This window comes from Mus musculus, chromosome 7 (assembly GCF_000001635.26).
Source record: "Mus musculus strain C57BL/6J chromosome 7, GRCm38.p6 C57BL/6J".
Taxonomy (NCBI): Eukaryota; Metazoa; Chordata; class Mammalia; order Rodentia; family Muridae; genus Mus; species Mus musculus.
Genome location: NC_000073.6, coordinates 128,522,130 through 128,547,406, shown reverse-complemented (window position 1 = coordinate 128,547,406; position 25,277 = coordinate 128,522,130). Strand labels below are relative to the sequence as shown.

The 25,277-nt window shown below is 48.5% G+C and overlaps 1 protein-coding gene across 1 annotated transcript; it reads right to left on the bottom strand.

Annotated features, from left to right (window-relative positions):
* Window positions 1-425: 425 nt before the first annotated feature.
* On the bottom strand, window positions 426-23,824 carry Bag3 (BCL2-associated athanogene 3). The gene is made up of 4 exons (NM_013863.5): window positions 23,363-23,824; window positions 7,096-7,434; window positions 5,199-5,600; window positions 426-1,817 (listed from the first exon to the last, which is right to left on the bottom strand). The coding sequence occupies exons 1-4, from the start codon at window positions 23,546-23,548 to the stop codon at window positions 1,011-1,013; spliced, it is 1,734 nt and encodes a 577-aa protein (NP_038891.4). The 5' UTR covers window positions 23,549-23,824; the 3' UTR covers window positions 426-1,010.
* Between the last annotated feature and the right edge of the window lie 1,453 nt (window positions 23,825-25,277).

The following is a 25,277-nucleotide window of genomic DNA, read 5'->3' as shown; positions in this document are numbered from 1 at the left end:
TGAGTCCTCCTGTGCCCTAGATAAGAACTGCCTTATAAATGTGTCTACCATTTGACTAAAGTCAGGGACAATCTTTTGCTGTGTTTTCATGTGTACACAAACCTGTATGAAGAGGCTGAGGCCAATGTGGGCTGTCACCCTCAATTGCTCTCTACCTCATTGTTTGAGACAAGAGCACTCTCACTGAGCCCGTTGGTAGGCCTGTTATTTGTGCCCAGCTTTTTTTTTTTTTTTTTTTTGAGACAGGGTTTCTCTGTATAGCTCTGGCTGTCCTGGAACTCACTTTGTAGACCAGACTGGCCTCGAACTCAGAAATCCCCCTGCCTCTGCCTCCTGAGTGCTTATATGGGATCCTCGCTTCACCCACTGGAATAACCTTGATGCCATCTGTCACTCTTCAAACTTTTAGAAACCACAAAAAAACATTTTGAGAGTTATATAATCACTTTATTTTCCATCCCCCCTCAAATGTAACAACATTAAAGCCATTCCAACATATAGCTATTCCTATGGCTCCTTGCATAGCTCATATCTAGCTGAAGTTAGATATTTCAGTAACGAGATGAAGGTTATCTCATCAAAATGACAACATGTCTCAAAAACAGGTTCTCTATTCCTGTAACTCTCTTCCTACCCCTCAAAACTTAAAACCCCTTCAGTCCAAGGCTAACAGGAAGATAGCCCACAGCCACGGCTAAATCATTGCACCCAGATAGCCCACAGCCACGGCTAAATCATTGTACCCAGATAGCCCACAGCCATGGCTAAATCATTGCACCCATGCACAGAAAGGGGTCCCAGACAACCAGAGGGGTTAGGGTTAGACTTCTGGAACAGGCAACTTATTATTTATACAGAATAGACTATGGAAGAAAAGCCCCCTTTGTTAGTGTTTTACCTCCACCCCAAGTTACTGCATACCAAGCGGCTATGAATAATGGCAGCCAGCTGACTGCAAGTCCCGCAGTGCATGCAACTTAAAAGTCTCTACAGCATGGTCCCAGGGGACACTAGGGAGCCACCAGGTTGCCAGCTGAGTCTGCTGGGTTGCTGGGATTTGGAGGTGTGGCTGCTTTGGCTTCTAGCTGTTGGCTTTCAGTTTGTGGATCTTTGTTTTCAGGACCTTTCTTATCCTTGTCGGCTACCACGGCACCCATGATTTCCTGGAGTGGCTGCTCGGCCTCAAGGTTGCTGGGCTGGAGTTCATAGACTTGTACTTGACCTGGGACATCAATTGCTTTCTGCTCAAGTTTTTCCAAGATGGTCTGAACCTTCCTGACGCCATCTCTCCTGGCCTGCCGCACATCAGCTCGTCCTTCAGGGTCTACGGAATCCAGGGCCAGCAGCTCTTTGGTCAAATACTCTTCGATCATCAGGTATTTTTTATCAGTCTTCTTGCCTTCAAAGCTGTCTACAGCCTGCTCCAGCCCTTGTACCTTCTCCAGGATGGCTTCCACTTTCAGCACACCTGGATGCTTAGGGGGTGTTTCGGCTTCTCCCGATTTGGGGGCTGCAGGTTCTGCAGGGGCAGGGCTGGGGGCCGCCTTCTGTTCTGCAGCCACATTCTTGGGGGGAGAAGGGACAGCCGAAGGAGCGGGGCTGGGAGAAGGACAAGGAATTGGAGCAGAGGAGACCTTTACTTCTACCTTTTCAGCAGGAGGAGGTGACTTCTGGGAAACAGGCTTAGAGTCTGCCTCCCTTCGGATCACTTGGATGGGGATGTGTCCAGGAGGGAGGTCTGGTCCGGCTGGGCCTGGCTTACTTTCTGGTTTGTTTTCGGGTTGGGTAACAGGTGGAGGCTCTCGATGGGTCATGGGCTGTTGAGAAAAAGAGGACATCAACTTTTAATAACTGTCTAAAGCAATAATTCGTGGTTAATAGCAGGCGAAGAAATAAAAAAGAAATAAAAGCAAGAAAGCTGGAAATAACTTTTTTTTTTTTTGGTATGTTTGCAGGATCTTGTGCCCCATGTCCACATGGCCCTCAGGGGACAACCTGCAGAGATTTCTACCCTTCCTCTATGTGGGTTCTGGGAACTGAACTCAGGCTGCCAGGCTTGCAAGCTCTTTATCCACAGAGCTTAGAAAATGATGTTCATAAAAAAAAAAGATTTAAAAATTTTTTATTTATGTATATGTGATCTGTGTGTATGTTATCTATCCTTGGAAGTCAGAAGAGGGAGTCAGATATCCTGGAACTGAAGCTCCAAGAAACTATGAGGCACCCACACAGGCGCTGGGAACCAAACTTAATCAAGAGCTGAGCCATTTCTCTATGCCCATAATGAGATCTTTTTAAAGGCAGCCAATAGCTGAAATGCAAACTGGATGTTGATTATGAATGCGACCAAATTATCTGCTAAGCCTCCACTGATTGGCTCGCTACCTGCTTGTCTTCTGTAGAGAGGTGACAGCCTTACAGACAAGGAAAAGTACGCCACTGTAATTTTCAAAAATGAAACAGCATGCTGGCTCTCAGTAGGGTTTGCTCAGAGCAATCTCTGACTGACTGCATTTCAGCCCTGGGCCAGAGATGCTGCCTCGGGTCTTGCTGTATAAGGTCTCAGCTCCCAGGTGCCCTTTCAAGGTGACCTGTAACAGCCTAGTGGTTTCTGCTCAGACCAGTTTGTTGTTTGTTTTTTGAAAATAAGCTAGATGCTTGAAATAGTTAACCCTGGAGGAATTCAGGCCCTGCATATTGATGCAATGCCGTGATATAATTGATGCCTTACCCTGGCATTTGGCTGCACAGCCCTTCCAGGGACTGGAGATCAAGGTCATATTTTAAAATATCAACTATGCTCCAAACTGGAACCGAATAGGGCTCTTCTAGCACTGAATGAATACTTAGACTCCAAAACCCTTACAATGCCCCAGCTTCATTAACTGGGAGGAAATGTTGCGCTACTTCATCCCAAGTAAAAGTATTAATTCTATTTTAATGGTCAGATAAGTTAAATCCTTGAAAGTTCTAAAAAAAAAAAAAAGGTTCTTTGAACAAGATGTAAAAGAAAGGCTACCTTGATCAAGGTCAATAGAGGTCGAACTAGGACTAAATACTCCCTCACTGACTACAGGAAACATGGGCAGCCCTGTCCTGGGATTACAAAATCCAAGGATGGACCCTGAGTGGGTGGCTATCTCACTGGCGTGCTGTTTCCACCAAACGCTTTCTGCCCAGCATCATCAGCCCTCACTCCTCACCAGGCCTCTCGGCTGCCCTCCCACTGTGGGTTTTAAAATCAATGGATGGCTGTGTGAGAGTAAACTTAGGAAAAGGATGTCCCCTGCTCTTCAGAAATGTCAAGGTCATGAAAGCATTAAAAGGCTGAGGGACCATGCCAGAGACTAAAGAGAAGTGACATCTAAAGTCAGTGTTTCCACTCCTGGATCAGGTCCCAACATGGGAAAGTGCTGGGTAGGAAATTTGAAAGTGGATGGCAAACTGGATAATATGCTATTGGAAGAGCATTAAATTTCCGGAATCTGGCCATCCTACTATGGTTGTATTTCTTAGGGAAAATATTTGCTGAAGTGTCCAGAAGTAAAAGGCCATGATATTTGCAAGTAAGTCTCCTGCAGTTCAAGTAAGCAGATGGTAGAGGAAGAAGTGACAGAAAATGACAGCAGCGAGCATTGCCGGGGGTGGCAGGGGGCACTGGGGATGCAGCTCAATTGCCAGTGTTTGCACAGTGTGTAAAAGGCCTCGGGTTTGATACTAGCACCACGTGAACCCAACCCAGCGGTGCACCTTGTAACCCGAGCACGAGGGAAACAAAAGCAGGGCGATCCGAAGTTCAAAGTCACCCCCAGACATACAGCAAGTCTGGAGCCAGCCTGGGCTGTATGAGAGACTGGCTCCACAAAGCCAAGCACAACAGAGGACTCTGAAAAGCACACAGGTCTTCTGTGTATGAGTCTTACAGGTCTTCAGAGAGGTTGAAATTGTTTCCAAATAAAAAAAGCTAAAGACAGCACAGGGGAGGTGACTCAGCAGGTCAAACACCTGCTGCACACGTGTGAGGGCCAGAGTTTGCATTCCCCAGGGCACCCAGGAGACAGCTGGATGGGTGTGGTGGTCCACCTGAAATCCCAGCACTCAAGAAGCAGAGATAAGATAACCAACCGGTGAAGCAAGCTGGCCAGTTAGACTAGTTGCACTGGCAAGCGCTGGGTTCAAGTGAGAGACCCGGCGTCAATGGAAAAGGTAGCCACTGATCAAGGAAGACTCACATCAACCATGGGCTTTCACAAGGATGTGCATGTACACGCCCAAAACATGTACCACATACATGCATGCACAACACGTGCAGATACAAACAAAAAGGAGGGTTTCCTGTCCCAGGAGGAGATATTATCACTGTTTGTAAGAGAAAGACATTCCACATTTGGATTTTTGGAAATCTCTCGCAGGGAGATTTCATTTTCAAAACTATGACAAAGAGCAATTCGACTGTTCAGTGTTACAGCTGGGAGCCCAGTGACACTGAGTGTCCTGCCCTCTGAGCTGCAGGCTGTTGGTTTCCCTAACATCTCTCCCTAGCTTCACTGCAGGATAAGCAGGGCTGTGCCCATGTTATCCAACACACCAGGATGGCTTTTCACTACTGTCCACTAATGTGCCAGCCGGGAACCACAGTACCCTACTGCAAAAGGGGTGGGGGAATGTCTCAGACAAGGTCCCTTGCTGTCAGGCTCAGAGCTTAAGAGATAAGAGGGCCATCTGGTCTGCACAAAACAATCACAAACTGAATCCTAAGGAACTCGGTGCAAGGCGTGGAGGGAGTTGCCTTGAAGGGAGAAACTAGGGCCTGAGCAAATGCCCAGAGGGATCAAGAGAATGCCTGGTAGAAGAGAAATAGAGAAAGAGAAACAATGTACACTGTGGTTGGAGTGAGAGCGGGGGGAGGGAAAGACCAGGAAAGGTACGATGCACATTAAGGAACTTGGTCATAGAGGTGAGAGTGACTGACAACCTTACCACAGGCTCCCCCCTTTGCCCCTAGAGCAGCTGCAATGGAAAAAGCCGTGGAGACTACTGACGGTTCAACAGCCCCTGACCAGAAACTTCTAGAATTCTGCTTGTCTCCAGCTGTGCTATGCTGATGAGACTGAGCTTTGAGGAATCCCAGGGCATCTGCAGAACCTCTCAGCCTGCCTTAGCCATCTGCACTTCTGTCAACCAATGACTCTCCATACCTGAGGCCTGTCAACCACTGTGTGCACACGGATGGGAGATGGGCAGTGAACCGGTGTGCCGCTTCTGGCGGGCGAGCCTTCCCGGCTGGAAGCACCTCTGACGGGTGACCTGAATGGAGAAGCGGCTCGAAGCGGCCGGGGCTCCCAGTCATCGCCCTGGATCTTGTGGTATACAGGCTGCTGGGGCTGGTATTCACCCTGCTGAGCTGGGTAGTGGGTCTTCTGGGCTTGGTGGAAGGAGGGCTGGGCTGCTGGCCGGGTGATATTCTGCTCATGTATCACGGGGATGGGGATGTAGCCCCTGGGGAGCTGATGGCTACCCAGACTGCTCCTGCCGGAGGAGGGCAGGCTGGCCGAGGAGGAAGAGGATGAGCAGTCAGAGGCAGCTGGAGACTGAGATCGCTGCAAGAGACAAAGGGCACGAGTGAATGATCCTGCTGCCCTGGCACTCCAAATAGCCACCAGACACCACCTGGCCAGGACAACACATCCCACAAAGCTCTCCTGCTATAAACATTTTCAAAGTGTGAGGATACGGGCTGTGTGTCCTTCTGTGCTCAGTGTGTCCCTGGTTTCAATCTCCAGCACCACTCCACTTAACAAATATAGTATATTAAGACCTCGAGGACTGGGGACACAGTTCCTCGGGAGAGCACCTGTCCAGCCCACACAAGGCTCCCAGAGCTCTAAAATAAAAGAGCCAGGGTTCAAACACTCGGAAGCGCGACCGTTCTCTGCACCTTGCCTGAAATATGGGAAAAGGACAGCCTGCCTACCCACCTCACGGTTACTTTGAGGATTAACTGGCTGCATCTGTGCCTGTGCGTTGGCAGGCAGCAGCATGCACAGGAAGGGTGTGGGCCGCTGTGTTTGTTGTTACTGAATGTCTCCTTATTTCCGCTTAACCTCTTATTGGAGAATGCAGTGAAGCATCTGGGAGCTGCCTGTGTCTGGGTGCAGGCCAGGTCCCTTTCTGTTCTAATCTATCTTCTAGTCATCTAGAAGGTTGAGGGAGCTTGCTCTCCAGGTGGTTAGCTACTAAAGGCCTTGTTGGCTTAAATTTTCTAATATCTCTGATGTTGTTTTGACTTGTACCGGAGGAACATTACAGACGTAGGAAACACATCTCCGAGAAAGGACAGAAATCTCCAGTACCCCACATTACGTATGGTTTTTCACCCCTGATGGTGAAGGTGAACACAAGCAGAGGCTAAAAACAATCAGGACTATGACGCATGCAGGAAATGAGGGCTCGTCCTCAGTAACAAAGCCAACGGACCCAGGGGACGCGCTGCAGAGAGGAGGACGGAAAAGGAAGGCATAACTGCTTAGCAACCCTACCCCATCTGTCGGCCACAACCTCAACTCAGAACCGAATGAGCAATATACCCTTTCACTAGCGACAGACCTCGAAATGGTGAACCTCAGGGCTAAAGTTGTCGCCTTTCTGACCTAACGCTGGATTTCCTTTAGTGGCACGCCCTGAAGACCGAGCTGCCATCCTGAATTTATCTCCAGCTTAGGTCCAAAATGGTTGATGTCCACCCGAAAGGACTGAACAGAGTAACTCTGAGCTCTCTGTGAAGCAGGGAGCCCAGTGTGAATAGGAACACTGATGAAGGAAGCGAGGCAGTTGCTCTGAGCTGTGAGACCCCTACCGCTATGCATTTCGATCATGCAGTTACCATGTTGGCGTCAATTCTTCTACTACAAAAATAAGCCATGTGATCTCTGGCCATCTGAAAAATACAGGCGTAAGATACGGGGACAATGTGAGGCCGCCAACCAACTCTCTAACGAGAACCACTGAGGCTGCAGGCTATGAGCCCTGGGTACTACCAGGCAGGTTGCTGGCCCAGCACAGACTGGGTCTCTGGGTCTCTGGGTCTCTTCTTACCTCAGGTCCATGAGCAGTTGGGGGCTGAGCTGCTGCAGTTGTTGCAGTTGCCGGCATCTGTCCACACTGTTTATCTGTCTGGGCGGCTTCTGTCATGCCGCCACGTAAAGGAGACTGGGACCTCTGCGGAGTGGCCGCTGCAGCCTCGGTACGAAATCGCTGCACCCCAGGCTGGGAGTAGGCATGGAAAAGGTGGGGCTGCCGGTTCTCGGAGCCTTCATGGAGGACGGGGATGGGAATGTAGCCTGGTCGGAGCTGGGGGTATATGGGGTGGCCTTCCCTAATGGGCAGCAGGCGGGAGCCATCGCGGGAAGGGCCATTGGCTGAAGATGCAGTGTCCTAACATAAAGTAAGGAGGAACAAAGACTGGTTAGAAATGTGGCAGAGCAGTCCCTGAGTAGGAGGGTGGTGCTGAGAGTCTCGGATCTTCCTGGGTGACATGGGCCTCACACTTCAGTCAGGCTGAGCACAGGGGGCCAGACCACTCCACTGCTCTGCTTTCTCCAGAGTCCCAGTCTACTGTGTGAGCGGCACTTTAAGGTTTAGGGGGACTGGAAATGGTGGTCATGTCTTTAATCCCAGGACCTGAGAGAGGTAGAAGTGGGCAGGTTTCTGTGACTCTGAGGCCATTCTGGTCTACAAAGTGAGCTCCAGGCTGGTCAGGGCTATATACTAAAACCTGTCTCGTGGCACACCAAGGAGTCAAAGTATCAGTTTGAAGTACAAGAGAGGTCTGTTTCTCACAGTGGTGAGAGAGGTTTTTTTCCTGGGTGACAGCAGTGTAGACAGCAGATAGTGGCAAACCACCCCTGTGCATCTTCAGAGGGTGAAGCCAGGTGACCCCAGGAAGACTCAACTCCAGTTACAGCAGCACACTTCTCAGCTGCCAATATTTCTCATCTGCACAGCTTGTATTTGATCAATACAGAATGTAGCTTGAAAATCTTTCTGGAAAAGAATGTAAGCATGTGCTCTGTGTGTGCTGTGTATGTGTTGTCTGTGCTCTGTTCTGTGTGTATGTGCTGTGCTGTGTATGTGCTGTTCTGTGTGTTGTCTGTGCTCTGTGTGTGTGCTGTGTGTGTTGTCTGTGCTCTCTCTCTCTCTCTCTCTGTGTGTACTCTGTTCTATGTGTTGTGTATGCTCCGTGGTGTGTTGTCTGTGCTATTTTGTGTGTTCTGTGCATGTACCGTGTATGCTCTGTGTGTTGTGTGTAATCTGTGTGTGTGTTTCAGGAGCTAGCTAGCTCCTTGGAACTATTTTTAGAACAAGCTGTAGGAAAGGAGATGCACTGGAATGCAGAAGTGGTGCAAGAAGAGAACAAAACCAGGGGATTACTCGCCAGTCTTACAAGGCCAACTACTAAGAGTCTCCGCCTGGCTAACTTTATAGCAAGGCTACTGGGCTTTCTCCTAGGCCCAGCTACGTGTTTCCTTGTAAAATCCAGCTATTGCAAAAGAACAGCTAAATCAAGCCAACCAGAACCTCCTTGTTCCCAGCCCACCATGGTGGATAGCCCAGGTCTGGCCACCTCCAATCCTCCCCAGATGTCTGTCCATCACCCTTGGATGGTCAGAATCCTGCTAGGTCAGTCTGGTTAGACTCCCCCTTGCCTTCGATCAGTTTTCCCCTTTGGATGCTATGCTGTCCACCTGTCCCACATTGTGCTTTGTCTGCGCTCAACAGGGAGCCAGCTGAGCTCATCTCTCCCTACTCGAGCAGCAGTGCTCTGTCTCAGGGCTCCCAGTAAACAGTTCCTTGGCACGTTTTGAAGAAGCACCACAGAACCTTTTCCCCCTTCGGTACAATAAACCCTGTTTGGCCCGAGGGCAGTTGGGGGTCCTTCCTGTGTCCTCACATGAAGTTGTCCCTTTAGAGGCCTGGCTATTTTGGGACCCTTGAGAAGGCCAAGTTCCAGATGTACCTCTGGGCAGATCTTATTTCAGACACTGAGGCCAGTCAGCCACTCACTGGGCAAGGACATCTCTCTCCAACCAGAGTCTGTGCAACTTTGTCTCCCAGTGTCCCCTGAACAGGAGAGTCCTTCCATAGACGAGGGAGCTGGCTGTGTCACCTGTACAGATCCCACTAGGATATGGGAGTAGGTAGTGGCTCTGTTTGGGAGGGTAAGCCTTCTTCAGGGAGGTAGCTCTCCAAATGACAAACAAAATGTCAAAAAAGCTGGGAATCTGTGAGCCCAGGGTGTCAACTTCTACAGCTGCAGAACTGGGCAAAGGCCAAGGCCAGACCCTGAGGGTTGGTTTGCATTTTGAGTGAAAAGACCATTAATTCTTCCATGTCTTATATTTATATACAGGTTTAGACACCAGGTGGCTGACCCTGGAAGGTGCCCCTTTCAGCTTCTCTCCTGCTGAGACCTTGCCCCTGGAGGGCCTCCAGAATACAGAAAAGGCAAGGGTGTCACTGTGTCCTTGGGGAGAGGGGCAGACAGGCACTTGGTACTCTCAGATTAGAATCCCCACGTGCTCAGGACACCAGCGTTATTTTAGCTTGCTTAACTCTCAGGTCACCCAAGAGCTGGGAGTAGATCCAGGCCTCACACAGAGAAAAGGGCCCAGTTCTTGATCGGAGGTGTACACCATGGGGAACTGGCAAGAGACAACGAAGAATCCTGTCATAACATGTTTTCTAGGCAGTGTGTCTACTCTTGGGGACAGGACCCTTCTTTCCAGTTGAAATCAGACTTTGCACAGTCCTGTCATATGTTCTCTGGGGACTTCCTGGACTTACTGTTTGTTCTGGCCACGAGCAGAGCCTCAGCCACTACCTACTCCTCAGATCTAGGCACCTAGAAGGCCTGAGCTAGCCTCATCTACAAGTTCCGGTGAACATCAAACTACTACTCAGATAGGCCCCAGGAGTGATCAAAGCAACAACATATGACCCTTGATAGTATGTAAGGAAATCCTGGGTTCAACTCCAACTATCATATAAAACCAGGCGCATATATACAACCCCAGCACTTAAGAGGCAGAAGCAGGGCCGGGCGGTGGTGGCGCACGCCTTTAATCCCAGCGCTTGGGAGGCAGAGGCAGGTGGATTTCTAAGTTCGAGGCCAGCCTGGTCTACAAAGTTGAGTTCCAGGACAGCCAGACCTATACAGAGAAACCCTGTCTCAAAAAACAAACAACAACAACAAAAAAAAAACAAGAGGCAGAAACAGGAAAGTCACAAGTTCAAGGTCATCTCCAGCTACATAATGAGTATGAGGTCAACCTTGACTACATGGGACCCTGTTCAAATATTAGACAAGTCAATGCATGGAACAAACAGGAAACACCTGAAGAGCAGGGGAGGCTGAGGTACAAGGGGAATGTGGGGCTGTCCCACAGGGAGGCTAACCTAGCTAGGATCCAAGCTCCGTTTTACTACCGATTAGTGAGCATGGATCAATCCCTTACCCCTGCAAGCCTTCATTTTCTTTTCTGTAAAACAAAGCAGGCCACAAGCACCGTGTGGAACTATGGTGAGGCTGACTGCAACAGGGCCGGCCTCACATGTAGCCCAGGCTGATCTCAATTTCCCATCTTCTTGTTTGAGTCACCAGGGTACAGGATTACAGGTGCGACTCCAGGCCTGACTTTGATTTATTTTTTTTTTAATTTAAAAAAATGTTTTAGAGTTTGTATTTCCTGCATGAATGTGCACCATGTGTACACAGTACTCTCAGAAGCCAGGAGAAAGCTCTGGATTCTCGGGGACTGAAGTTACAAAGAGTTGTGGGCCACTATGTGGGTGCTGGGAATTTACCACTGTTCTCTGAAAGAGCATCCAGTGCTCTTAACTGCTGAGCCGTCTCTCCAGCCCTGCAACTGGGGACCCCAGGAATCTTCTCTATATGGGTGGGGGGAGGCAGTGCTTGTAACATCACACAACAGGGGCAGGGCACAAGCACAGCTACGAAGCAAATGCCAGTGAACCTCCCCCTCGTTCTGTGACCTCCCTGCAGATCAAGCTCGTTATTCTTATCTTTGGCTGAGGTTGCCAGGAAGACATACAAATTCTAATTAGGAAATGAGAGCCTCAGGGTCTGGCTTTCTTATCTGACTACATTAACTGATAAATGAATGTGTTAATTTTACTGGTGTTTGCATACTGCATTAAAATCCTGAGGCTATCTAAGGGCACCACACAACTCCTAGGGAAATCCAGAATAATAATTAGGGGGGGAAAAAATCAATACTGAGTGAGCCAAAATGTGCCCTTTCAGGCACAAGACATTATTATTAGAGAAAGTCTGGAGGTAGGCTGAGTTTGGTGAGTACTGGACTCGTCTGCAGGTTTGCAATAAATGCAAAGTTACTGACAGAAAGACTGCACTTGGCCTGCCTCCCGCCCCACCCATGTGCTATGTGAACAGTCCACACACCTGCTTTCTTAGCTATAAAATTCAGGGGTGGGCTCAGGAATAGTCTACAAAGTATTGGTTCTCAGACTGTAGGAGACAATGGAGCACCCCGGAAAAGATAAAAATAATGGAGGCTCTACCTCCATCCCAAGCACGTCTTATTTGACTGGGGTGAGAGGGCCTAGGGGGCTGGCATGAAGAAGAAAGGATCTGAGGTATGCACCAGAAATTGCTAGAACTCATCTATGGCCATACCACCATGAGCATGCCTGAGTTTGTCAGAAATTGCAGGAGCTCAAAGTACCCCAAAATTTTATATCCCAAATTAAGACAAGGCTTAACACCACCCCCTGCCCTCATGTCTTAGAAGCATGGTGGGGAACAGCTCTTGGGCACCTGTTAGGGAGATGTGCAGCAAACCATGAGCTGGCACACTCATTGTCACAGACAAAGTGAACAGTTGGCCTTTGACCCAACCGTAGCTGGTTCCCTGAACACTGATTAGATGGCCCTCCAAACCTTGGGAATGGGCTTAATAGCCCTGGCTCTTAATCAAGTGGACTTGAAAAAAAAAACCAAAAAGCAAAACAGAACAAAAGCTGGCCTGATGCCTACAAACCACAGCTCCCGTTACCATGGTAACAGGAGCAATGGCAGTGATCAGCACCTCCAACTGGAGCCCTGGAGTTTTAAGTAGAACACAGATTCCATTAACTGGGTTTTTAGGCCAGAAGTGCTCTCACCCAGGTCAGCTGTTGAGTTTCACTAACAATACTTCAAAACTTCTAACACCAATGAGAGAGGCAGAGGCTTGAAAGAGAGACTGTGGAACTCCTGGTAGAGTCAGGAGCTCGGCAGAAATGAAGCAACTTGGCACGCCTCTATCAGGCAGGAGCCGTAGAACAGCACTTTCACCTCCACAGACACCTGAGCTGCAATAACTCAGCACAGCCTTTTGTTTGTCCAAGAGGCCACTTAAACGACTTCTTATCAATGTGCTACATAAGCAGCCACAACCAAGCTCACAATGATTCCTGGCTCCCCCTGAGCTACATTGGCTTTCTACCACTTCTGGTGGGCTTAAGAGATCTGGGGCAAATTTGGAATAAGAAGCCAGACCCACACACTACTCAAGTCCACTCACAGCACCTCCAACGAGATAGGTTTTGTTCTGGAACTCAAAAAATCAAAAAGATCCTGGGGCTGAACAGATGGCTCAGCAGTATGAGTCCACGCCTGCTGTTGCAGAGGACCAGGATCCAGTTCCCAGCGTCCACATCTGGTGTCACACAATAGCCTGTAATTCCAGCTCCAAGGGAGCCAATGCCCGCTTGTGGCCTCTGCAAGTGGGTGGGCTCACATGCACCAGCATACACTCACAACACATATATAATGAAAAACAAAAATAAATGTGAATAAATCTTTTAAAAAATAAGACAGTAGGTCTGTGTTGGACACAAAACTGCCAGTCACAGGTCACTATGAGTTCACAAGTGATTAGAAGCCTGCTCTGATATGCCAGTTATTCAAATAGAAACACTTTACCCTAGGATTAATAAAAGGGATGCCCCTGTGTTTTAGAACATGAAACCTGTAGTGCTTGTCTTTGCAGCTGTGTCTATATAAACAGAAATGAGTGGGCAGGAGTCCTGGTCTATAAGCTGCCATCCTGGGCTCCCAACACTTCCCTATAGCTCATCAGCCTTGGACAGAATTTGCTATAACAGACTCAGCTTCTCAGCCATAAAATTCCCTTACCTTCCAGAGGGTTCTAACGGTTTTTTGTTTTGTTATGTTTTAAATAGAGTCTCACAAAGTTCTGGTTGCCTTTGAACTTGCTATGTACATGAGGATGGTCTTGAACTCCTGATCTTCCTGCCTCTTCTCTCCCAAGCCTAGGGATTAGGCATGTGCCACTTCAACTGGCTGTTTTCGAAAGACATAGTGAAGTAAGGCATGAGAAGGTCTTTGTAAACACTAAGCTACTCCCTGCCCTACACAATCATATGCCTTCATTCCAGTTACTGATGTGGACTAAGAGGTTGGGCCTAACACTGCAAAACCCAGTTCGTCGGTGGCTCTTATCAGATTAGTAATGAGTCTGTTAGAGGTAGAAGACCCTTTGTCTCGGTCTTTAGAGATTGGTTAGCAAGAATGCTACTATTGTCTATGCTCAAAACCAACCAGGATGTAAACAGGGCCAACTAAGTACCCTAAAAAGTATAAGCCCTGAGCTCCTTTCTTTCAAAGAGGCTAGTCAGCTACTTGGGGGAGGAGCTTACACACACAAAACCTCTCTGCTGGGAAACAGCGTGTAAATGCATGGAATGGGGCTCCCTCACACATCCAGAAACTGAGTGAAGGTTGGCTTGGGAGCAGAGCATCTGCTGGCATCCCAGCATCCTCACTGTATCCCCCTCAGAGGAGCCCACACTGTCCTAGGACAAGGATAACCATTAGCAGCTACTGGAGGGAGTGCTGGGGACCCGTAGCCTGCCTCAGCTCTTCACTTTCCCAACCCTGAAACGCTCTCCTGGTATTCCATCTGGCAGATATAGGAATGAGATGGACTTCAAGTCACAGGGGAAGCTGGGGCACAGCTGTGTGGAGAAGCCCAATCAAGGAACATTTGGCTCCTAAACTCACAGCTTCAGGGGAAAAAAAAAAATCAGGTACTTACTTCCTGTTAGAGGAAAAAAAGGAAAAAGAAAACCACTTGCTTTAATCAATGCAGATGGAAAAGTACCTGAATCTCCATTCTGGGAAGCAAACTGAATTTAAAGAGATCGATAACAGCCCCTCCTTGTGTCTGGAACATTTCCACAGTCTTCCTTCTCATGATCTTGTTCCAGACAAAAAGAAAACACAATGGTCCCAGTCACAGAGCCTTTAGCCTCTTCTGACACTAACACTCTCAGCCCCTTCTTCCCAGCCATCAGCTGGGCTCCTGCTTCCTGCCTGGCATTGTTCTCAGGACTGCAGAGACAACTGCAGACACCCTCTTCTTAAGGAACTAGGGCTGAATAAAGAAGCCTTCTATGCAGTACACTGTTGCATTCCATCCTCTTGTCCGCCCTGGTATACATCAACAAACCTACCTATTAAGCAGAGGGGCCTGATGGAGGCCCCAGAAAGTCCAGAAGCCTTCACCTGATCCCCTACTGTGTTCCAGGTTACTGTGGACCTGAATACAACCCTCACAGGGGGACAGGAAGTCCAGGTCAGGGTTAGGAGAGGGCTATCTGGACACCAAGGGAGAGTCAGTTAATTTGGGACAAGCTTGTCAGAAATGGGACTTCAGGCCTATCTGTTGGCTGACTCGCACATGGCCAGGTCTGCTGTATGGGAAAGTCAGCTTGGATGCCTGTCTACAAAGACCTTCCCACTTCATGGTAACATCTTTACGAATGATAGATACATGGGCTTCTTCCAGTCAAGCTTTGAAAACATGCCAATGGAGGGCATGTCGTTTGCTAAAGATCTCCCGAACCTAGGTCTGTCAGGTGAGGCGACGTAACTCTTCCCCTAGCATTTGCCTGCTACTCCTGGGATGCTGTGTGTTGACATTTGTGTGTGACCTCTTCAAACCCTTCATCTTCGCCGGGGGTGGGGGTGGGGTGGGGGGGGTGGGGGGGTGGTGTGAGGGGGGGGGAGAAAGAAAGGAAGGAAGAAAGAAAAAGAGCAAGAGCAACAGCATCTATCTCTTCCTGGACTGAGGCGCAGACCTGAAACATTCAGTTTGGATGAGCTCCAGGTCAGGGAGCGACAGCACGGCGCTGAGTCATTGGCCCAGCCAAGGCAGAACCGGCAAGCAAAGACTTCTGGCTCCATTCTGAGTCACCAGTGGCTTGAAGACTTCACCATCATCAAGCACAGGGGTGCTGTGGAGGGAGACATCCCAGCTGCACCTCCAATGAGGGGGGCCTTGCTTGGATGTAAGCAGCCTGAGAACCTAACCTGGGAGGTGAAACCATCCCCCAGCGACTCTCCTTCCCACACACTCAGCTGCCTTCCTTCCGATTCTCCCACTATCTGCCTTTTCAAAACTCTCCATTCCTTACTTATTCAGTGACCAAGAAAATTTTTCCAAAATAACTGAGGGGAGTGGGGAGCCCCACGCTACTACTTTGACAAATACTGATGAAGTTCCTTTGGCGTAGGGGAGAACTGCTTTTCAAAAAAGGCTAAGTGCTGGGCAGTGGTGGCGCACGCCTTTAATCCTGGGAGACAGAGGCAAGCGGATTTCTGAGTTTGAGGCCAGCCTGGTCTACAGAGTGAGTTCCAGGACAGCCAGGGACATACAGAGAAACCCTGTCTGGGGGGGGGGGGGGGGGGCGGGGAGGAAAAAGGAAAATGTTAAGGAATTTTCAGTAGGAAGCCGTAGTTCAAAGGACCCAGCCCCCACTCCTATTCTAGGCTCTCTCTGATACAGGCTCTCTCTGATGCAGACAGGTAGAAATCTGTGATTCTTGGTGATTCTGGATAGACAATAAAGAATTTCTGTATGCAGGGTGTCTGATCTTACTGCCAGCCACAAGAGAAAAATAATTAGACTCCTTCGCCAGGGCCACGCACGGCCGCTGTCTGCTCAGCTCCGGATCTGCAGTGTCTGGCTGCTGCTGGCTCCCAGCCCCCTCCTACAGACCTGACGAAGATGCTGTGTCACGGATGGGAACAAAACAGCCTCTCCAGAGCTGTTAAGGATGGACTCAGGGAGTCAGCACTGACCTCTGTACAGAAAAGGCCGTTCAGAAAGTGACTAACAGGACAAGCCCCTGGGGGCCATCTGGGAGCCTAGGGACAACACGACTGTGCTGAGGGATTGCCGAAGAGCTTCTAAAGACCCACTTTGTGTTTGTACTCCACTGAGACATTGTCCTGCGCCTACAGATTATGCTAGACAAAGCAAGGCTGCTGAGACGAAACAGACTCTACCTGGAACCCGCTCAAGCGGGTTGTGAGCCAAAAGGGCAAAGCAAGAGAGCCCACCATTTAGAAAAGAGATCCAAACTAGAGCAGCGTCAAGCCTATCTAGAGCAGAGGCGACTGCTTCAGGTCTGAGAGAGGTGAGGCAAGTAAATATGTCTGACACTTCTACAGGACCAGGAACGCCAGGCCAGCCTTTCTGTGGAGCCACAAGCCAGGTCCATCCCTCTGCATCATGAAATAGTGTCTACCTCTGAGAGCTATCTGGAGTACTTAAAGAGTACTTTAAACACACACACACACACACACACACACACACACACACACACACGCATACAATATTGCACTGCCTGGCTTCCCCCTAAGCTACCAAAGGCCCAAAAATATTTAACATAGAAATAAGGGAGGTCTTTGTAATATTGGCTAAAAAAAGAGAGAGAGAAAGAAAAGAAAGAAAGAAAGAAAGAAAGAAAGAAAGAAAGAAAGAAAGAAACTCCTGTGTGCCAGATGATGGACAAAATTGAGCTTCTGTCTGTGCAAAGTGCAGAGATCTGATGCCTGGCTAGGAAGGGGTCCCTCAAGTCTGAGGCAGCAGTGGATGTATGTGCAAAGCAGGGGGAAGGAGCTGGAGAACAGCTGTCAGGCCTACAAGGATACTCAGTGTCTGTCAATACTGAAGAGTCTCTGAGGCTCTTGAGAAGCAAGACCTGTGTTTAGCTCTCAGCTCTTCTACCTAAGGCCTCTCATATATTTATGACCAAATTAAAACATAAAGAAGGAGAAGGAGAAGGAGAAGGAGAAGGAGAAGGAGAAGGAGAAGGAGGAGGAGAAGGAGGAAGAAGAGGAGGAGGGGGAGGAGGAGGAGGAGGAGGTCTGGATCATGTATGGTTTCCTATTTTGGATGGAAGATACCAGAACAACAACAAAAAAAATTAAATGTCGATAAATAGTAGTAAACATGTAGAGTGGTTTATATAAGGAAGCCATGTGCCTGCCATTGCAGAAGCCGGGACACTGCTAATCAGGCCTCACGGGTGGTATGAAGCGTTCTGACTCACCACCGGCCCTGACAGCATCCAACATTTTAAGCTTTCCCAGTCCTGGCTAACGTCAAACGCAGCCACAGTTCTCCTGTGTACGTAGTCTACCCTCACAAAGGGCAAATCTACTTCACGAAATGGGGGACAAATGGTGTCCTGGGAGACGCAGTCAGTTCTTGTGCAAGCCAAACACACAGGCTGTTCTTTAGAGGGAAAATGGAGGTCTTGGATGAACACCCTGCTGAGGCACGTGGCTGTGCTCCTGATCCCCTCCCACCACACCGATTTCCAGCCTTGATTGCAGCTGCCTGGCAAGGCGAGGAGGGGTGAGAAGAGCTGCTCATTTCCTGACTCTGCTAAGAGGCGCAGGGGCTGGTGATCGATGGAGAGAGAGCAAAATGACCTAATCTTTTGAGAGATAACAGGAGGCTCTGCTGAGCCTGAAGCAGAATAAATGGGTCTTTCCACTCCAATCATAACTCAAAAACATCTCCAATTTTCTGTGAAAGGACGGTTCTCCTCACAGAATTAAGAACAAAGTGGCTGCGAGATGCTGGAAGACAGATGGGAGGCAAAGGCTCCAGGCCTGGGGTGGAGTGCAGTCTCCTTACACTGCCACTGTGCACAGGGTATCTAAGCTCCCTAGGCATACCACACCCCGAGTCACCTCCAGCAACCAGGCACTGAGAGAGTGTCGGCAGGACAGATGTGAAGCAGGAGGCTCCCTCTGTGGCAAACGGGGTAGGGGTCATTGTGGCTTTCAAGGCCAGTATGGCAGAACCCAAATCACCAGAATTCGATTCAACAGAAGGTGGGAACAGGATGGGTCAAGTAACTACAAAGTGCATTCTTTTTAAAGATTTATCATGTTTCTTTTATGTGCGAGTATCTACATATGTCTGTGCATCAGGTTCCCTGGAACTGGAGTGAGCCACCTGATGTGGTGGGTGCTGGGAAGTGAGTCCAGGTCCCCTGCAAGAGCAGCAAGTGTAATTAACTGCTGAGCTGTCTCTCCAGCCCCTCAGTGTATATTCTTAAAATGTTCCCCTGGAGGGCATTCAAAATGGCTTAGCGGTAAGGGCACCTACTGCCACTTCTGAGGGTCGAACTCCGCCCAAAAATCCACATGGTGGAAGCTCCTGCCAAGCTGTCCTTTCACCTCTACATACACGCCATGACGTGCGCTCTGCCACAAAGACACAAAACTGAACTGAACCAAGAGCCAAAACCTTGGAGACTGCCAGGATCGTGAATCCCCAGATCCACAGACGTGAACAGGATGATCAGCCTAGTAAGGGGCAGCACTCTGGAGTCCCTGGCCTTTGTTTATTCATGGGAAAGAGAAGTTGGGGAGGGTCCGAAAGGGCTCATACATCTCCAGAGTCCAAAGTAAACAGTACCCTCTCTACAGAAGGGAATCTCAGCTGGTGTGAACCTCCCTGATTGGTAGATAGGCCAAGTGTGGGGAAAAAAAGTAAGATGGAGGCATGGTGTGGCTGCGGACAGAGGTGTCTGCATGGGGACATCACTGCCTCCAGCTGGAACAGGCTAAGGGACACGGAGGGTCATCGGTTTAGTATAAAACCAGCGGTAGAAGATTTGCTATAACCACATGAGAGAAAACGAAAGTCAACTCCTAGAGCTTAGGACTGACTACAGCACCAAGGGCTGGTGATTTCCTACTTTCTGAAAGGGACTCATCTTTGTCATCTCTGACTGTAAACATCCAGAGGGTTTCACAGGCATCCCAACTCATCAAAGGGCTCTTTATTGACTGACAGCATCCCCTAGGCAAGGGGGGATACTCTGAGGGTCTCTTAGCTCCTCCCAGATAGGCCTTTGTTTTAGAGGCAGAGGCTTTCTCCTTACGCTTATTTCAGGGGCTAGAGTGATGGCTCAGCATTTAGGAGTGCTTTCTGTCCTTCAAAAGGACCTGACTGAGTCTGAGTCCCAGCATTCACAAGTTGGCTCACAACCCCTATAACTCCAGCTCCAAGGAAGCTAACTAACACAGGTACACACGGGCAGACACATACATAAAAATAAAGAAGACTATTTCTAATATAAACTATAAAGGTGGTCAGGCAGTGGTGACAGACGCCTTTAATCCCAGCACTTGGAAGGCAGAAAGATAGGTGGATCTCTGAGTTCGAGGCCAGCCTGATCTACAGAGTTCAGGGATAGCCAGGACGACACAGAGAAACCCTGTCCCAACAAACAAACAAAACCAAAATCACCCAAAAAATATTAAAGGTCTTCCCAGTTGTTGGCCTGCCCCGGTCACAGGGATGTTCTATGACAACCAACGCATGGATTTAAAAGCAGTGAAGCAGCCTGGTGTGGTGGCGCACGCCTTTAATCCCAGCACTTGGGAGGCAGAGGCAGGCGGATTTCTGAGTTCGAGGCCAGCCTGGTCTACAGAGTGAGTTCCAGGCCAGCCCGGGCTATACAGAGAAACCCTGTCTTGAAAAACAAAACAAAACAAAACAAAACAAAACAAAACAAAACAAAACAAAACAAAACAAGCAGTGAAGCCCAGACTCAAAGCAAGCAACAGCTTGAGGGATTTGATTCTTCCCCAGAAATGCTCATTTTCTATTTGTGCTTTGGTACCAAGCTGGCAAGTCTATCTTAAGTAATGAATCTGGAGAAGGACACCCTTCTCCTGAGTTAGTCTCAGCCTACCATCAAAATTCAGGCTAGCACAGCACAGGTCAGCACGGGTCCGGGTCGGCTTCCTAAAAATTAAGCCACTGCTGACTTCTGAACAGGCACAGTCTCTTCTAACTGGTCGGTCCACTTGACACACACACACACACACACACACACACACACACACACACACACCCGCTATTGGTGCTGGATGGGTGACCTTCAGGAAGACACTTAAATTTTCTACATTTCCTCACACAGAAGGAAGGGGACACTGTTAAGGATCTTTCAAGTTTAAAACTATAATGGTGAAATATTTTTTTCCAAGCCCAAGACATCTTGATTTAATATTTCGCACTTTCTGCTTGATAAGAGCAGTGTTAAATTCCTTTTGGTTTTTTTAATCTCGAGCAGATTTAGGAAACTTAGTCTACCTAGTAGCTACCTAGTGGCTGGAGCAAATCCCAGCGTGCTGGCTAAGTACCAGCATGTATAGGCTCAAACTTGATCTTCACTCCCAGTGACGGGTGTCAGAGGGCGGAGACTGTGCCTGTAGCCAGAGGAAGGAGGCCTCAAAACATACCACACATTATATGGCTTCTATTCCCTATGCAGTCTGAAGACGGCTAGTTTCAAAAGAGAATCTTTTACCCAATAATGTATGAAATAGACACACACACACACACAAAGATACATGCAATTATGTCCACCCCAAATTACAGCCTCTTGTAGTAATAATTTCCAGAAATAAATATACAATTAGTTTCTTGTAAATGTAAACTGCCAAGTATGTGGCTCACTGCTGGATACTAAAGTTGTAGCAATAGTTATAAGGAAAATGTTTGCCTGAAGTTCTCAAGGCCCTGGGTTCAATCCCTTGCACCATACACATAAAAAGAAAACTAGAATTTTCTAAGTTAATGATTTATAAAGCATTTTTAATTGGGTGAGTTTTTGAAAATACCAAACAATTTATAAACTCTTTACTGCTTTTATTTTTTTCCAGAAAGTAATAAGTTAAGAGTATTTCTTCTTGTTTTGTTTTGTTTGTTTGAGGCAACATTTCTCTATTGACTAAGCTGGCCTTGAACTCAGAGATCCACCTGCCTCTGCCTCTGAGAGCTGGGATTAAAGCTGTGTACCACCAGGTCAGGCCCAAAGTAGAGTCCTATTTTTTTTTTTCTTTTTTCCTTTTTTAATTAGATATTTTCTTTATTTACATTTCAAATGTTATCCCCTTTCCTAGTTTCCCCTCTGAAAACTCCCATCCCCTCCCCCCTCCCCCTGCTCACCAACCCATCCACTCCTGCTTCCTGGCCCTGGCCTTCCCCTATACTGAGGCATAGAACCTTCACGGGACCAAGGGCCTCTCCTCCCATTGATGATAGAGTCCTATTTTAAAGTGCATTTACTTTACCAAACTTTTCATTTTGAAAGGACCAAATGTACATAAATTATTACTGAACATTATGCTAAATATGACTTCTGTTAACTATATTTTCAAAGATCCTACGTGGCCGGATGGTGGTGGCTCATGCCTCAGAAAGCAGAGGCAGGAGGATCTCTGTGAGTTCCAGGTCAGCCAACACTACACAGAGAAACCCTGTCTTGAAAAGCAAAGCAACCCAAGGAGCTGAAGGGGTTTGCAGCCCCATAGGAGGAACAACAATATGAACCAACCACTACCCCCAGAGCTCCCAGGGACTAAACCACCAACCAAAGAGTACACATGGAGGGACTCAAGGCTCCAGCCCAATATGTAGCAGAGGATGGCCTTGTGGGAAATCAATGAGAGGCCCTTGGTCTTATGAAGGCTCTGTGCTCCAGCGTAGGGGAATGCCAGGACAGGGAAGCGGGAGTGAGTGGGGTAATGAGCAGGGAGGGGGGGAATGAGATAGGGGGGTTTTCGGAGGGGAAATGAGGAAAGGAATAAAATTTGAAATGTAAATAAAAAAATATCTAATTTTAAAAAAAGAAAAACAAAACAAACAAGAAAAATCCTACCTAAATTTGTATTTTTAAGTTCTTCACTCAAAATTCAATCGAATTTTTATTTATTTTTATTTTATTTTATTGGTTTTTCGAGATCGGGTTTCTCTGTGTAGCCCTGGCTGTCCTGGAACTCTGTAGACCAGACTGGCCTTGAACTCAGAAATCTGCCTGCTTCTGCCTCTCAAGTGCTGGGATTAAAGAGGTGTGCCACAACTGCCCAGCTCAATCTTTTTTTTCTTTTTTTTTATAAAAAAAGACAAGGTCTTATTTTGCAACACAGGCTAGTTTCATTCCAACTTAATTACTTAATAACTTTTGAGATAGACTCCGATTATATAGCCCTGGCTAGACTTGAACTCAAGATCCTCTCGCCACAGCTTCCTGGGTGCTGGGATGACAGGCCTGAACCAGGCTGGGCTTCATTCCAAATTTGTATTTTCAATTTTTCTTGCTTTTTAGATTGAAGTACACAAACCTGAATATCTATGCAAATGAAGCATACACCTAGTGTTCACCAGACTCCTCAGCTGTTTCTGGTAACAAAACTCCAGTATTTGAAAAGGACAACAAGGAATCACGCCATTAAAAATACATTCTTTCACTCCAGTGTGAGTCTTAAGGCAGTGGCTAAGTATGGTGATACAATGTCTGATCTTTAGTTTTGGAACTGTCAGAAAGAGTATCTTAAAAAAAAATAGTGGTAGTATCAGAATTTTCTCTAACTGAAAGCAGTTTCGACCAGTAATAATAAGTTTAATGGGGGAAAATAACTTATTTACTCGAGCCTCCTGAGTCACTCTATGCCTAAGATCCAGTAAACTCAAGATAAGCCTCAACTAAGTTCTGAATTTGAAAGTGAAATCCCCACAGGAGACTCCACTCAGCAGCCTTTCAATCCTGGCCGTGCGCCATCAGCACCGGAGGGAGCCCAGGGTCTCAGCACGGGACGCGCGGGACAGAGAGGCGGCGGCCGGGCCTGGCCTGGGCCTCAGCCGCTCATCAGGCCGGTCGCCCTTCCCTGGGACGCGGCGCACCGCAGCTCAGGCCACCACTGCCCTTCGCCCTTCGCAAGAGGCTGTGGAAAACCACCCGATGTCACCACGCGGGTCGCACCCCGCTGGCTACCGTCCAAGGCCACCCTGCCTGCGGCTCTCTGCGGCCCGACGCCCGTTCGAGGCGGATATGGTTAAGGACTCTCCTTGCGCAGCAGGGCGCGGGGTGGGGTGACTCGCATAGCCCTGGCTCGACCAGGCCCCTTCGCCGTCGAGGTGGGACGGCAAGCTCCACTCACCTTAGGGCCCTCGGGGGGCACACGCGGGTCGTTCCACGTCGTGGTGCGGCTGTTGTGGTCCACGAAGAAGGGCCAGCCGGTCTGCGGGTCGATTTTGATCTCCCAGCCCGGGGGCAGGGGGTCTCGGTCGCTGGCTCCGTTGCCGGACGCCATCTGCATCATGGGCGATTGGGTGGCGGCGCTCATGCTGGGTTAGGGTCCGCCCGGGGCGCAGAGCTAGGGCGCGGGTCACGAGGTCGTGGAGTGCGGGCACCTCTGTGTAGCCGATGTGTCCGGGAAGCCGGCGCCGGGCACCTTTATGAATTAAAGGACTGGGTGACGTGGCCGAAGAGGGGTGGAAGTGTCTGGAAATAGCCTCCTAGCTGCCAAAGGGGAAGGAGGAGATAAAGAGAAGGCAGCAACTGGCCGGCTAGAAACTTCTGGTCCCATCCAGAGAACTTGGCGGCCGCCGTGGGTTGGATGCGGAGCTCCGCCCTGAGTCATAGGCTATAATCGCGGCGGGGCGGGACCTTGGGAGGGATCGGAGGCGGGGATTTGTCACCCGCCCCTCCTTCTCCTAGACTACCCAGGCTGTCCCTCCCTATCCCTGTCCTGTGTGTGTCCTGGGGCCTGTGCGCCTCGCGCCAGGTTGACACGCACCGGTGTCCTTGTGCTCTCTGGCTGGTTTCTGTCTCCGGACTCCCCACCACTCTTTCGTGCCGCGTGGGGGTGTCCCGGGGTTAGCAGTCCAAGGGCCGACACCTGGGGCCCCACCTTTGTGTAAGGACTAAATCATCTTTAAACTCGGAAAGTCTAGTTCTTTCTCTCTCTTCACACTCAGTGACGCTGGCGTCCTGCAGTGACGTTTTTAGTAACTTTTTCTCAAGGGCCTTATGACTTCTGAGAAATTCTGGAATGCTGATCTGAGGTCACAACAAAAAGAAAGAGCTGTGGAAACTCACCTGCCTGCTTTGGAAAACTGAAGAAGCAAGGACTAAAGTGACAACTTTGTGCTCTTGGCCTTCTATATAGGCACTTTCGCACAGTGACTAGACTTCAGAAACACCTGGAACCAATACTGAGGCCAATTTCCTGACTCAGATTCAGAGAATGTCCTGGGACCTTCAAAGATACATCTCTGGCCTCTTCCCCTCCGATTTTTACTCTGTGGCAAATACTAGAGGACTCTGCCAGACATTTCCAACAAGCTGATTTTTTTTACTTCCAAAGACCTTCTTACTGACTTTGAAGTCTCAAAGCCTCAGTATAAGTATTAACATAGTTAGCCTTCAGGTACTGCCTGGTGCCACCAAACACACCTGTATAAGCCCAAATGTGGGAATATTGACTTATTATCATTTGATAGTCACATTGAAAGGTCTAGACACTTAGATTCACTCACTGGTCAGTGTCTGTCTTTTGCTTCTTTATACCTGAACCCACCCAGCACGTGGCTAAATCCAGAGTCCATCTTCAATAAAGGAATAAAGATTGATGTTTATTGAAGACTGAATACAAAGTGAATTTTTTCGCTTGTTTTTCAATACAAGGTATCTTTGTGTAGTTTTGGCTGTCCTAGAACTAGCTAATTATGTAGACCAGGCTGACCTTGAACTCACAGAGATCCATCTCTCTGCCTCCCAAGTGCTGGGATCAAGGGCATGTGTCACCACTGCTTGGCTGTGGATATTTTTTTAAAGATATGGTCTATCTATATAGTTCTGCCTCCCAAGTATTGAGATTAAAGGTGCACACTACCATCTACTACGCCTAGCAATGCCCTATTTAAAAAATATTTAAAAAAAATAAATAAAGATTTATTTTATATGTATGAGCCGGCTTGTGCAATGCCTTCCGAGGTCCAAAGAGGGTATTGCATGCCCTGAAACTGTAGTTATAGATGTTTATAGCTTCCTTGTGGGAACTGAACCTGGTC

Bases quoted from the DNA above. Each gene is read 5' to 3' on its own strand.
- Bag3 (NM_013863.5), bottom strand. From the start codon at position 23,548: ATGAGCGCCGCCACCCAATCGCCCATGATGCAGATGGCGTCCGGCAAC. The intron at 7,435-23,362 runs GTGAGTGGAGCT...ACTTTATGTTAG, and splicing joins TGCCCCCCGAGGGCCCTAAG to GACACTGCATCTTCAGCCAA. The intron at 1,818-5,198 runs GTATGGAGAGTC...TTTTCTCAACAG, and splicing joins CAGTGGTTGACAGGCCTCAG to CCCATGACCCATCGAGAGCC.